Here is a 13,530-nt window from a genome sequence, read left to right as displayed (position 1 = left end):
AAAGAGAGACTCAGAGAGAAAGTCAGAGAATCAGAGAGGGAGAGAGTTTGAGAGAGTCTGAGAAAGTCAGTCTGAGAGAGGGAGAGAGAGAGTCTGAGAGAGAAAGTCTGAGAGGATCAGAGAGAGAGAGGGAGAGAGAGTCAGAGAGAGAGAGTCTGAAAGTGAGAGAATCAGAGAGAGAGAGGGAGAGTTTGACAGAGAGGGAGAGAGAGAGTCTGAGAGAAAGAGAGTCTCAGAAAGTCTGAGAGAGTGTGTGAGAGAGAAAGAGTCTGAGAGAGAGTTTAAGAGCGTCTGAGGAAATCTGAGAGAGAGTCTGAGAGAATAATTCTGAGAGAGAGAGTCTAAGAAAATCAGTGAGAGAGAGAGTTTGAGACAGTCTGAGAGAGAGAAAGAGCGTCTGAGAGTCTGAGAAAGTCCGAGAGAATCAGAGTGAGAAAGAGTTTGAGAGAGAGAGAGAGTCTGAGGGAGGGAGAGAGTCTGAGAGTTTAGAAAGTCTGAGAGAGACAGAGAGAGAGAAATAGAAAGTCTGGGTCTGAGAGAGAGAGAAAGAGTCTGAGGAAGTCTGAGAGAAAAGAGAGAGAGAGAAAGTCTGAGAGAGAGTCTAAGAGAATCAGAGAGAGAGAGAGAGAGTCTGAGAAAGTCTGAGAGAGAGAAAGAGAGTCTGAGAGAGGGAGAGTCTGAGGAAGAGAGAGTCAGAGAGAGAAAGAGAGAGCAAGAGAATCTGAGAGAATCAGAGGGGGTGAGAGAGTCTGAGAAAGTCTGAAAGAGAGGGAGGGAACAGACAAGAGAATTACGGTGGGACAGACACTCAGAGCGAGGGAGAGGGAGAGAGATCAAGGGAGACTGGCGGGCAAGTTCCTTTCCCCTTCTGACTTTCAGTTTCCTTATCTGCTGCTCCAGGTGGTGGGAGCCTGGCAGCCGGCAGCAGGGCGGGGAGAGGTAGTAACTCATGGCTTAATGGCCAGAAGAATCAGCGCCTCCTCCAGTGGGCACTTGCTGCCTCCCATGTTCTGTTCTAGTACTTTCTTTCTTTCTTGGTCTTGACTCAGTCCCCTTGTCCCTCCCCTACACCAGAGAGTGGCTATTATCCACACTTTTTTTTTTTTTCCTAATGAAGAAATAAAATTGGAGCTGAAATCTGTTGTCACCATCACTGTGAGGAGGAGACGATCTGCTGCTTCTCCAGGGGTGGTGACAGAGACTCCCAGTGTAGCCCTAAATCCCTTCTGCCTGGAAAATTCAGAGCTTCCACTACTATGAAGAAACAAAAAGAGAGAGGAAGCCGGTGGAATAGAAGGGGCATGGCAGAACAGAAGGTTTAATGAGAGGTGTCAGGGTGTGTAAATTACCTAGCGCATAGTTGGTGCTCAATTAGTGCCCCTTCCCTTTTCTGTTGGAGAGCACTGAGAGCAGAAAGGAACAGAAGAGGCAGCAGAGAGGAAGGGAAAGGGGGAAGGAGATTGTGAGGAGGGGAGGCTGTGCTTATAAAAAGCTCAGCACCCAGTAGGTGCTCAATAAATGCCCATTCCAGTCTTCAGGAGAAAGGAGACAAGTCAGAAAGAAGGTGAAGAAACCACCTTAGAGGAAAAATGGGAGGAAAAACAGCCTAAGGAGAGAGAGTCATTGAGGGAAATTGCTGCGCATACAGTAGGTGTTTATTAAGTGTTCTTTCCCCAGGAGAAACAAGAAGGACAGGGAGGGGAAGCTCCAGCAGAGAGAATGAATAGGAGAAGCTGTGAAGGAAGGAGACAATATATGTAAAGCAGTGGGCACACAGTAGGTGCTTAACATGCCCATTTCCCTCCTTGGTAGTGAGCACAGAAAAAGCAGCCAGGAGGAGGGAAGAAAGCAGAGAGGAAGAGAGAAGGAAGAACAGAGCCTGTGAGGCAAACAATGACAGACAGTGTATATAAGGAGCAGCACAGAGTAGGCGCTTAATACATGCCTATTTCCTCTCCCAGGAGAGAGCAGACGGGGCAGAGAAGAGGGGAGAAGCTGGAGGAGAGAAGGGGCCCAGGAGAAGAAATGAAGAAAAGAGAGTGTGTGTAGGTTAGGCTGGGAGTACATAGGAAGCACTCAATAAATGCACATTGACTTCCTAGGGGAGAGAGAGAAGGGGGAAAGGAAGGTGCAGGCACAGGAAACGGGAAAGAAAGGTTGGCTGAGGAGGTTGAGGCTGGCGGGCCAGAGGGTGGAGGTAACCTCGAGAAGAACTGGCAAAGGAGAGGACGCACACAGAGGAGGCAGTAGGGGCAAATCATGGGGCACACAGGAGGTGCTCTGTAAATGCTTGTTCTCTTCCCCCAAAGGGCCTAGAGAACACAGGGAAGGGAGAAGCTGGCAGAGGGAGAGGGACAGGGAGAAAGAGGCAAGAGGAGGTGAGATGGGATGTTAATTGCCTGGCATACAGTAGGTGCACCATAGTTGCCTGTTTCCCCAAGAACGAGCAGATGGAGCAGAAATGAAGGAATGGGGAGAATTGAGGGGGAGGAGAGCGTAAGGAGATTGTCTGGCATACAATAGGTGCTCGATAAATGCCCGTTTCCTTCCCTGGCAAAGAGCAGAAAGCAGCAGAGGGTAGCAGAGACCACAGGTCAGTGAAATGGGAGGGTGAGAGGAGAGTAGAGAAAGCACAGGCAATTGGTTCTCATACCATAGGTGCTCAGTAAATGTCTGTTCTTTGCCTTGGAAGAGAGCAGAGAGCCCAGAAAGACAGGGAGGGGACAGAGGAGAGAAGAGGAAGGAAGAAGGTATGAGGAAGGGAAAGTAGATGTGTAAACTACCCGGCACACAGTATGTGTTCAGTGTGTGTCCGTTCCCTCCCATCCCCCACTCCGAGGGAGCAGAAAGTCAGAATAGAGAGAAAATCAGGAGAGAGGGAAGAAAGGAATTGGGGGAGAAAAAAGTATAGTAAGAGAGGAGACAGTTTGTAAATTTCCTAGCACACAGTAGGTGCTCCACAAATGTGCATTCTCTTCCCAGGAGACCAGGCAGATCAGGAAGAAGTGCAAGGAATCAGGGTGGAAGGGACAGGAGAGCAAGAGTATAAGGTGCAGAGGCAGTGTATGGAAATTGCCTGGCAAACACTAGGAACTTAAAAAAAATGCCCGTTTCCTCCAAGAATGGGAGCCAGAAGCTTAGGAAGAACAGCGGAGGGCACAGAGGAAGGGGCAGGGGAGACCAGAGGGTGCCAGAGGAGGCAAGGAGGCATTTCAGGTGCATACAGCAGGTGCTCCATAAATGCTTGTCCCCTTCCCTGGCAAAGCAGAAAGCAGGCTGGGAGGTCAGAAGGAGGAGGATGAGGGAGAAGGGAAGGGGGACTCTGAGGGTAGAGGCCAAAGCCAGGCCTCCTGGTGGCTGCCCCTCCCCTGGGGCCCCGGCCCACCCTCCAGCTGCCCAACTGGAGCCCGGACCAGGACAAGGGAGCATTGTCCAGGCCTGGCTCGGCCTGGGGACTGGGAAGGGCTGCTGTGTATAGGGGGTGGGGCGCTGCCTGGGCTCTGAGTCACTCTGTGTCTCTGCATCTCCCCATCTCACTGTGTGCGCGTCTCTGAGTCTCTGTGTCCTGCCGTCCCACTGTCTCCCCTCTCTAAGTCCATGGCCCCCTATTCTGGTCTCTGTTTCACCGTCTCTGGGTTGCCCCCCCCGCATCCGTCTTTCTGTCTCTGCCCAGTCTCTTGGTCTGTCTCTCAGGCTCTGTTTCTTGCTGGCTCTGGGAGGGAGGACGGGGCCTCACCCACGGGGATCAGAGGCGGAGGAGTGAGCAAGGAAAGGAGACAGGGGAGTGAGAGAGTGAGGACAGAACAGCTTTATTGAGTAGAAACCGCAGCGGAGGGCCTGGTGGCCTCCATGGGGAGTTTGAGGGGGGCAGGCAAGGGGTGACAACAGGGACAGGAGACAGAGGGACTGAGAGATGGTGAGGGGAGAGGCAGAGACATGAAAGAGAAAGGGAGAGAGAGACTGAGGCCAGGAGAAGTGGGTGGGGGGGACGGAGAGACAGGAGAAGGGAGAGAGACATGAGTGGGAGGAAGAGACAGAGATGGAGAGAGATGGAAAGAGAAAGAGAGAGAGAGAGAGACAGAAGGAAGGGAGACAAAAAGAGACAAAGGAAGACCAGGGAGCAGGAGAGAGAGGAGGGAGAGAGGCAAGGGAGGGCAGGCAGAGATCTAGAAATGGGAGGAGGGGAGGGATGCAGAGCGAAAGGGACAGAAATGGGAAGAAACAGAACAGATGGAGAGAGACAGAAGGAAGGAGCGGATGGGGCAGGGGAGGGAGACAGACAGATTCGGAGAGAAGGGGGCAGGCAGGGAGATGGGACAGAGAGAGAGAAAGAGAGAGAGAGAGGGCCCAGCCCTGGGCGGACGGTGGGGAAGTCGAGGAAGGAGTGTGGTCCCTCTCACCTGACATCGGCGGCGGCCGCCCCCCAGGACCATCTGGGCAATTTAAGGGGCGCCTTGGGGGTGGGACCTAGCCCCCTCACCGCCTTATCTGGTCAGCGCTGGGCTGCAAGAGCTAAATCGGGCCTCAGCTGTCAGCACTGGGGTGCGCGGGACAGTTGTCACCCCACCCTGCACCTGCGCAGCCTCCCTCCTGCGCCCAGAGGCCCCTGCGGGTCTGTGTGGCGCGCCCCCAGCAGGGAGCCCCTCACTCCCTGGAGCTCGGGGACAGCCTGAGTCAGGCCTGGTTCCTGCGGGCCATGGCGGCCCCAGCAGGTGGGAGCTAGTGAGGGTGCAGGGGGCATTCTGTGCGGTAAGGGGCGAAGAGTAAGCGTGCTGTCAGCCTGCGGGCCCGGCAGCCTGGGCTCTCACCAGTGCAGAGCAGGAGGGGTTAGGGCCGGAGGGGGGGCTGAGAGCAGGAGGGGAGGGAGGGCCCAGACCCCCCCCCCAAAGGCCCCACCCTGGCACTGCGGCTCCTCACTGTGACCATATTAGGCCATGGCTGAGAAGGCACCTGGGGAGGCCACTCAGGCCCAAGAATAGAAACACTCAGGAGTCCCGCCAGGCTGTCTGGGACTGCAGGGGGCCGGCGACAGGCACAGAGGGCAGGAGGGGGCCCCAGAGGACCCAGGGAGACAGAAGCTGAGAGAGACACGGAAACACCCAAAAAGGGAGACCAAGAGAGGGACACAAAGAGAGGGACAGAGGAGTCAGAGACCCAGGTGTGGGAGAGCAAGCAAGCTGGAGAGGCATAGAGGGGACAGGGCGGGGTGTGGGGACCTGACGGTTGGGGTGTCCTGCTGTTTGACTTCTTCCTTTACAAGTTGGCCTTTGACCTCCAGAAGTCTTGGGAACCCGAACCCGCCAAGCCCAAGTCCCAGCATCACCCACTGGCCTTACAAGCATCCTGTTGTGTCTGCACCTCGTCTTCTGAGGGCCCTACCTGCCTCTCCCTGCCCATGGCCTCCCTGTGTCTCTGGGTCCTCCGTTTTTGCCCACCCCTAAAAGGGGACCCCACTTTTCCCCAAGCCCCACTCTACCTGCTTACCTCCCTGGGCTCATACACACTCATGCCTCCTCAAACAGGCCCAAGACCCCTGAAGCCATCCGCGGAGCCCCTGACCTGGGGCCCCCTCCCCCGATGTCATCTGGTCTGTCACATCCCTTACATCCTGCTAAGCTCCGTGCCTCCACCAAATCCCAAACCACTCCTCATCTGTTGGGGGTGGTCCCACTGTCCCAGGGTCCTAGGGCCAGATGCCTGAGTGCTTCTTTATTCCTCCTCAGTTTGCCCCCAGAGCCCACCAGAGCAGAGCTGCTCGGACTCTCTGTGTCCCTCCTTTCCCTCCCCAGGGTCCAGCTCAGGCCTCCATCCTCTCCCATCTGGACCCTCAGTCTCCTCCCAGGCCTCCCGGCATCTGGGCTGTCCCCATACCACCCGCCCCCGAGGGTGCTTTCTGAGCCCAGGACTGACCAGCTGCGCCCCTCGTGGCTCCCACCCACTGTCCTGGACAAGGTCCAGCCCTCAGCGCCCCCTTGGAGGCCCTGTGGCCTGAGGCCTGGCGGGGACCCACCCTGATGCCTCATCCCCTGGTCAGTGACCAGTAGCGACTGCCCCCCTTGTATTGCAGATCTCATTCAGTTATGTCCCATTCTGGAACGGCCCGCTTCCCTCTCACTGCCCCTTTGGAGAGGCCCCCTCAGCCTTCTGGAGCCAGTCCCCCCAGGTCCCCTCATCTTCCTCTGGCTCCCTGGAGGGCCCCCTTAAAGCCTACCCTCCTGAACTGGGACTGGAGGGGGGCCTCCTGTCCCCTTGTGTCTTCCTCCCAGCCTGAGAGCGAGCGCCTGCCTTCATCTGCGGAGGTTCCTCCAGACCCGGAGATAGGACCAGGGGAGCCATGTGAATGGCCAACAGGACAAGGAAGCTACAGCAAGGGACAGCAGGCCCTGGGGAAGGACACAGAACAGGAGGGGGTCCTGCTCAGATGAGAACCTGATGGGAGCCCATCTTCCTCCTGCTTAAATCCCTGAGGGACCGTCTTCCTCCTTTGTTACCGCCCCACCCCGCCTCACTCTGGCCACACCAGCCTCCTCAGGGCCTTTGCGCTGGCTGTTCCCTCAGCCTGGAATGCCTTTCCTCCACGGCTCCGCACAGCTTCCTCCTTGCCCTTCTTCCCGTTGTGGCTCACACGTGGCCTCCTCGCCCCCTCGGTGAGGTCCACTGCCGTAAATGAATTCCAGCCATGCTGTGCCAGCTTCTGTGGCTTAAAATAGCACACATTTATTCTCTTACACCTGCGGAGGTCAGAAGTCCGATGAGCCTCACTGGGCTGGAGTCAGGGTGTGGGCAGGGCTGGTTCCTCCTAAGGCCCTGGCCCGGTCTTGCCCCTCGGGGTGCCTCCCATTTCCCCGATCGGGCCCCTTCTCGCCTCCAAAGCTGCACGCCACGTAGCATCTCTGACCTGCTTCCTTCGTCAGGTCTCTTTCGGACTCTCCTCTCCTGCCTCCTCCGCCTTTAAGGACCCTCACGATTGCCCGGGGCCCACCCGGATAATGCAGGGTCATTTCCCTGTTTTAAGGTCAGCGGATTAGCAACCTTTGTTCCCCTCTGCCATGTAACCGAACACTTTGGGAGCTTCAAGAGATGGCAGGATCACGGTGTGGCCATCTCTTGGAGCCACTGATGGAGTAGAATTGAGATTCAAGAAAATTGCTTTCTCCTCAGCACTTATCCCATTGAATACTCTAGATTGCGTCCATCTGCTCCTGGTCTCTCCCCCTGGCTCACAAAGGCAGGGATTTGTGCTGTTTTCTGCTGTGCCCCGACGAGGAAACTGAGGCCCAGAGAGGTGGGTGACTCACACAAGCTGGCAAAGCTGGAAGGTGGTGGAGCATTTGAGCTCCCAGGTCCCCCCCCCCCCCCGGAATTCCCGCCTGGCTAACGAATGGCCTCTCTGCTCCGCGGGCCACGGAGGGAAAGGGCCCCCCCAGGCAGATGCGGGCCAGGCCGGGAGCAAATGAGCAGATTTATTGAGGCAGCAGCGGCCTTGAGGAGCAGGGGGATGCAGAGAAGGGGTTGGGGCCTCCGCGGGGTCCAGGAGGTGCGGGGCCTAGTCCTTCCTCGGTGCTCTGGGGCCAGACGCGGATGCGCAGGGACCGCCCGGGCGGACGGGTGGCCTGGTTCCCTCCTCCGCAGGGTCAGTCTGTCCGCAGCCAGCAGCCCTTTTCCTCTACCTCCTTGGTCACCACCAGCAGCACCTCACACAGGCCCTGAGCCAGTGCGGCCGCCAGGAAAGCCCTGGGCAGGGAAATGAGGAGACTGAGGCCCGGGAGCCCGGGTGTTGCCTCTGGGGGAGGGGGGCCTAGCGCCGGGGCCCCAGCCCCAGGGTCGCCTCCCCCTCACCTGACGCCATCCTCGTCCCCCAGGACCTCGGGCGCCTGCAGCTTGGAGTCCAGGTTGTAGTAGATGCCATCCACCTGGCGGAGGGCCACCCAGTGCCGCCGGCGCACTGGCAGGGACAGCAGCCCCAGAGACATGGGTGACGGCAGGTTCAGGATCAGTCCCAGCACCTGGGGCAGGGCCAGCTGAGACAGGGGCCTGCGTGGCAGAAGCAAGGTCAGGGGCCCAGGCTTACCCACTGGCCCAAGGGTACTGAACTTGTGGGGCCCAGGCTGGCGTGGCAGCAGCGGCCCCCCGAGCCTGCCCAAGGACGCTCCTCACTCAGCGCGCCCTTTGTCTCCTTCCACTCACCCAATCACACGTGCACCTAAACCTCCCAGCCATCTAGCGACCACTCCCCACAACCACCCATCTGTCGTCCACCCAAACATGATTCACCTACTGACACGACTGACCAGCCAGCCAGCCACCAACTCCACAACTTACCCACCATCCTCCAACTCCTCATCCACTCTTTACCCATCTATCCATCTGTCCCTCCCTCCCTCCCTCCCTCCCTCCATCCATCCATCCATCCATCCAACTATCCAACCACCTGTTTGCTATCCACTGCCTACCAATTATCCATCTTTTATTCACTCAACCACTCACCCACCCCATCAGCCAACCACCACCTACTCAACACATCCAACTACCCATTTACCATCCATTTAGTCACCAGATTACCATCTGTCTACCCATCATCCACCCATCGGCTCATCCTGTTGTCTATCCAGTCATTCACTCATCTTTCTACCATCTCCCAACCCATTAGTCTGCCACCCGTCCATCATCCAGCCATGCCAACCTTCCACCCGTCTACCCCTTCCTTCTTGCCTCCTGTCCGCCCATCCGTCTCCTGCTTTGTCCCCCATGGATACTGTCACACCGCACCCACTGTGCCGGGCTTAGCACACACGATGCAGTGCTTGGGGTCCCACCTCCTTCTGTCCCACCACACGGTGGCCAGGCCCAGCCCTTGCAGGGCGGCCATGATCACGTTGACGTCATAGTTGCCGGTGCCCAGGAGGCTGCGATGGGGATTCAGCCGGGAGTCTGGGGCCAACCTGGTTGGGGGATGGTCAGAGCCTGAGTTGGGGGCCCCTGAAAAGGTCTCACCCTCCCCACAAAGCAGGAGAGTCCCAGGGTCCTTGAATCACCCAGCCTTTGGACTCTTCCCTTTGTTCAACCCCATGGCTCATCAGCCCCAAGCCTGATTCCTCCTGTCCCCAACTGTCTCTGCTCTGTCCTGGAGCCACATTTCCCAGTTCAGGCCTTGTTCTCCCCCACCTGGACCCTCATCCGGCCTCCAGCCTCCCCTCCAATCCCAGGGGCTCTTTCCACTGCAGCTCCCCTGCTCCCAGCTTTCCCTGGTGCCCTGTCACCCAGGATAAAGTCTCAGCCCCTCTGCTGGCCTTCTAGTCTCAGTCCCACCCTAGCCACCTGTCCTCAACCTGTCTCCTGCCTCCCAGCCTCTCCTCCAGCTATCCCCCAGCTCAGGAGGCCCACCCTGCCACCACTTGTCTCTTTGGGTCCTGCCTTCTCCGAACAGTGGCACCTTTGTTCTTTCTCTGGGCCCCTGGTGGGCAGGGCAGGGGGAGGGATTGGAGAGGGAAAGTCTGTATTATTTTCCTGTGTATCTGTTTGCCTGGCCTCCCTCAGGGCAGGGCTCCTACTGGACTCATCTCTGGGTCTCCAGCACGGATGGCCTCGGAAAAGAGTTGATGGACTGCTGTTGTGAATGCCAGGGGAGATGAATAAAGTCTAAAATAATCGGTCTGAGGGGCTGGGACTCTGCTTGAGGATGCTGGGGGTCCATGGGAGGGCTTTAAGCAAGAGTGGGGAGGCCGGGTCATCTCTGGGGGTAGCATCATGTGGGTTACTGACAGGAGGAAGGATCCAGGAGATGACGGGCTTAGGCTAGTGCCGGGGCTGTGGGGACGGAGAGGAGACCAGGCAGAGCAGGAATAAAGAAGTGATGTTTGAAATCTTGCATAGTGAGGAGGAACATCCCAGGCTGCCAAGAGAAGGAAGCTGTTCCAGACAGAAAGAATAGCCCATGCAAAGGCCTAGAGGCATTGTAGCAGGGCTCATTCGGGGACTGGGGAGGACTGTGGTTTGGGGGTGCAGTGAGATATGACGCTGAAGAGAAAGATGGGGACCAGAGCATGCAGGGATATTAGGCTGCAGTCCTTGGGACTTCTCCCAGGGCTGCTGGGGAGCCACATGAGGGCTGTGAGCAGGGGAGGGCAGGGTCAGCACTGGGGCTGTGCAGAGCGTGGACTGGTGGAGAAAATCCAGAAGCTGAGAGGCCTGAGGGGATGTGGGGATGGGGGTCCAGATAAGGGAAGGTGAGGCCTGAGCTGTGGCCATGGCGAAGGGCAGGTGTGAGAGGCCACATGTCCATCTCTCAGTCCCAGGGTTCCCTAGGCAGGTGATGGGGCGGCTCTGTCCCTGCCTCGCTGTGAGACCTAGTTGGTCGCTCTGCCCATGAGCCCCGCTTCTCCAGGGGTTAGGATGGGTGGCGGTCACCTCTTGCAGATCTCATCGGCAGCCTCCTGGCTAAAGAGCTGCTGCTGCAGGACGTTGTTGAGGGCGTGGACGGCACACAGCTCCAGGCGTTGCCGTTCGTGATAAACGGAGGGCGGGTTCGGCTGTGCTCCTGGGGCCTGGGACATGCCGCCCTCGCCCTCGGCTCCTGCTTGGGGGCGACGGAAGAAGGTACTCGGCCTGGAATCTGGAGGCCCAAACTGCCAGCAGGCCCTGGGGGCACTGCCATTGAGGTGGGGGCTCAGGGCAGCCTGAGGGACACTGGGCCCCTGACCCTGCTCCCCAGGCGCTCTCCTGGCAACGGGGTACCTCCATCCCCTATTGCTAAGAAAAAGGCTCTTCTACTCACCTAGTAACAGAGGACCACCCCCGCCACATCCCTAAGTGAAAGGGTCCCAATGGTGGTCACCTAGCAAAACCCCTCCCCTGTCCCTAGGTAACAGGCTCCCTCTCTGGTTACCTAGCAACAGAGTACCCTCTCCCCAACTAGGTAACAAGCCTCTCCTCCGGTTACTTAGCAATAGAGAAATCCTCCTGCCCTGTTTCTAGGTAACAGGGTCTCCTCTAGTCGCCTAGCAACAGAAGACTCCCCTCCTCTGTCACAAACAACAGGGTTCTCTGCTCCTGTCACTCGGCAACAGGGTCCCCTCCCCGGACACCAAGGAACAGAGCCCTTTCCCCGGCCCGTACCCCGACCGCGGCGCTCGCTCGTTGCCTGGCAACGCCCCTCACCCCGCCTGCCTCTCTGCTCCCCGAAACCAGGGGCTCCCGCATCCCCCTGGGCGGCGGCTGTGGGTTCCGAGTGCGGGGCGGGCAGCGCGGCGCTGACTGGCCAGGCCGGACGCACACAGCTCCCGGCGGCCCCCGCGTGCCGGACTACGTCTTCCGGCGGCCCCCGCGAGGGCAGCTTGGCTCGGAAGTCCACTGTGGCCCCGAGAAGGCGGAACCGCAATTCCGTCGCCGTGGTGATTCCCGGAAATATGCCCTACAGAGGCCCCCGCCCCACGCCTTCGCGCGCGGCCACGCCCCCTGGCGCTCAGAGGATTCTGGGAAATGTAGTGGGTGGGCTCTCGCGATAGCTTCCGGGAGTGCTGCTCCCGCGCGTGTGTGTGCTCGTCGTCTGCGGTGGCATCAAGCCTGGTGTGAAGTCGCAGCGTGACGTCACAGTAGGGCAACAAGGGACCAGAGACACCAGACCATGCAGGGAGAAGAGCCTCCAATATTTACTGAGACAGGAGGAAGGTCGGGGGTAACCGGGGCCAGGGCCGTGGTGGGGGGACGTAAATGAGACGAAGATGTCCACCAGGGAAAGAGGAGGCTTCTCAGCAGAGATGGATCCCCGGCCTGGAGGGGAGCTGGCAGCAGCCTGCGGGGGAGATATAGAGAATAAAAGGCTGGGTTCGAGAGATGAGAGACAGACACCTGATGGGAGGAACAGACCAGGGTGGGGGTGGAGGAAGACAGAGAAGGACCGAGACCCAGGAGGGGGACGGGGACACACAGTGAGAGAGGATATAGGCTCCCAGCGAGAGGAGGATACAGAAACTCAGAGAAAGGAGCTTTGGACAGAGATAGATCTATCAAGATTCAAAACCATGGAGTAGAAGGTGGAGGAGACACAGAAATAAAGATCAGTCAACTGAGACAGAATCAGAACTGCAGACAGAACCAGACAGAGCCTGAGACCCAGGCTCGGCAGAGCAGGGGGGCCCAGGGCTTGGGGAGAGGGGCCGCACCCAGGAGGCTGCGCCAGAAGGTGGTAACAGTGGCAGAGCCTGTGACGGCGCCTGGCTCTGCAGGATTCTCTCTGTGGGTGTGCACAGCAAACCTTCGTCCTGTGGGGCCCGGGGTTCCACTCAGCTCCACGTCCACCACATGCATGTCTGTGAGGCTGGGGCAAGCAGGGTGGTCAGCCTGGCTGGCCCGGCCCCAGCCTGAACCCCCACACGCCTTCGCTCACCTGAGATCAGCCACAAGCACCCCAACCACGCGATCAAAGCCCAGGCTGGGGGCGGCCAGTGCGGCGGCCGCCATGGTGTTGGAGTTGCGGGGGGCAAAGGGGCAGAGTCCCCGGACGGGGCCTTCATAGAGCACAGTGCAACGCCCAGTGCTGGGCACTGCAGCCAGCGGTCCCTCGAGCCGGAAGCCGTCGGGGTGCGTGGCCATGGTGACGCGAAGACTCTGGAAGTGACAGCCAGGGTGATGGGACTGGGGGTCTCTGTAGGCCCCCTCTGGTCCGCCCAGGAGCCCAGCGGGCCCTCACCTGGAGGCCCCCAGCTGCATCCAATCTGGTGATGTCCTCAGTGCCCCACAGGGCCCCCCGGGCCACAAACACAGCGTGGTTCCAGCGGTGCGAGGCCTCCAGGAGCTGCTGCTCAGTGGCCTGGTCAGCCAGGGCTGAGGGGGACCCCACCTGGGGCGGATGAAGGTGGGGAGGGGCTGAGGTCAGGGGACAGATCCCACTTTAGGGTGGGGTGGGCCGAGGCAGGCTGGGCAGGGCTCACCAGGAGATTGGCATAGCGCAGGATTTGTGCCCCAGATTCCTGGATTATTTTAGGATGGGCCACTTCCACCACAAGGTCAGGGTGCCTGGGAGAGGGGAGAGATGGGGGAGGGCCTTGGAGAGGTATTGCACCTTCCCTCCTCAGATTCCCTCAGAGTCTCTAGAGGCCTGTCACTCTTCACCCTGGCCTGATAGGGGAAGCAGGATGGCTTGTCCTGTTTCACATTTGGCCCAGGGAGAGTAAGGGACTCGCCTGAGATCACAGCACCTAAGTGAGGCCAGAACAGGAGCTTCAGGGAGCCCCAGCCTTTCATGGTGAGATCACTGACCTCTCCCCAAGAGCAGCGAGGTTCTGGAGCTGCAGGGAAGGGGGCACACTCCCTGCCATTCGCCCTGGGTCACGATTCCAGACAAAAGCAAGTTCTAGGCCCAGTTCTGGTCCCTGAGTCAGCAGGTGAGAAACAAGGGACTGTCCTGGGGAGAGGGAAGGAGATTCAGTGAGAGAGGGACAGAGACCAGAGGGAGGGGGACTGGGACCCAGAGGGAGGGGTCAGACCCAGAGGGAGGGGGTCAGGGACCCAGAGGGAGGGGGTCAGGGACCC

At 58.8% G+C, this 13,530-nt stretch overlaps 2 protein-coding genes across 6 annotated transcripts in view; both read right to left on the bottom strand.

Annotated features, from left to right (window-relative positions):
• Positions 1–7,442: 7,442 nt before the first annotated feature.
• JOSD2 (Josephin domain containing 2) lies at positions 7,443–11,386 on the bottom strand. Of its 5 annotated transcripts, none has more exons than XM_021688797.1 (5): positions 11,116–11,386; positions 10,408–10,573; positions 8,817–8,942; positions 7,840–8,034; positions 7,443–7,734 (listed from the first exon to the last, which is right to left on the bottom strand). In XM_021688797.1, exons 2-5 carry the CDS (start codon positions 10,551–10,553, stop codon positions 7,635–7,637), a joined length of 567 nt encoding a protein of 188 aa, XP_021544472.1. In that variant the 5' UTR covers positions 10,554–10,573; positions 11,116–11,386; the 3' UTR covers positions 7,443–7,634. The 5 variants fall into 5 exon arrangements, with proteins under 5 accessions (XP_021544472.1, XP_021544463.1, XP_021544499.1 ...); XM_021688788.2 differs by having other exon boundaries at positions 7,464–7,734; positions 10,408–10,647; XM_021688824.1 differs by having other exon boundaries at positions 7,464–7,734; positions 10,408–10,576.
• Positions 11,387–11,692: 306 nt separating this feature from the next.
• ASPDH (aspartate dehydrogenase domain containing) overlaps positions 11,693–13,530 on the bottom strand; it is a 2,241-nt gene continuing 403 nt past the window's right edge. The window contains exons 2-7 of the mRNA XM_021688775.2: positions 13,258–13,402; positions 12,930–13,014; positions 12,689–12,838; positions 12,386–12,606; positions 12,162–12,316; positions 11,693–11,791 (exon numbers count right to left, since the gene is read on the bottom strand). Coding sequence (XP_021544450.2) covers positions 11,748–11,791; positions 12,162–12,316; positions 12,386–12,606; positions 12,689–12,838; positions 12,930–13,014; positions 13,258–13,402 — 800 coding nt within the window. The 3' untranslated portion in view covers positions 11,693–11,747. The remainder of the gene's footprint in view (positions 11,792–12,161; positions 12,317–12,385; positions 12,607–12,688; positions 12,839–12,929; positions 13,015–13,257; positions 13,403–13,530) is intronic.

This window comes from Neomonachus schauinslandi, chromosome 16 (assembly GCF_002201575.2).
Source record: "Neomonachus schauinslandi chromosome 16, ASM220157v2, whole genome shotgun sequence".
NCBI classification, from domain to species: domain Eukaryota; kingdom Metazoa; phylum Chordata; class Mammalia; order Carnivora; family Phocidae; genus Neomonachus; species Neomonachus schauinslandi.
This window is presented reverse-complemented; position numbering and strand designations above follow the sequence as displayed.

Coding starts and splice junctions, on each gene's coding strand:
- JOSD2 (XM_021688797.1), bottom strand. CDS start 10,553: ATGTCCCAGGCCCCAGGAGCACAGCCGAACCCGCCCTCCGTTTATCAC. Junction 8,943..10,407: donor GCCGATGAGATCTGCAAGAG/GTGACCGCCACC, acceptor TCCCCCAACCAG/GTTGGCCCCAGACTCCCGGC. Junction 7,735..7,839: donor GGGGACGAGGATGGCGTCAG/GTGAGGGGGAGG, acceptor TTCCCTGCCCAG/GGCTTTCCTGGCGGCCGCAC.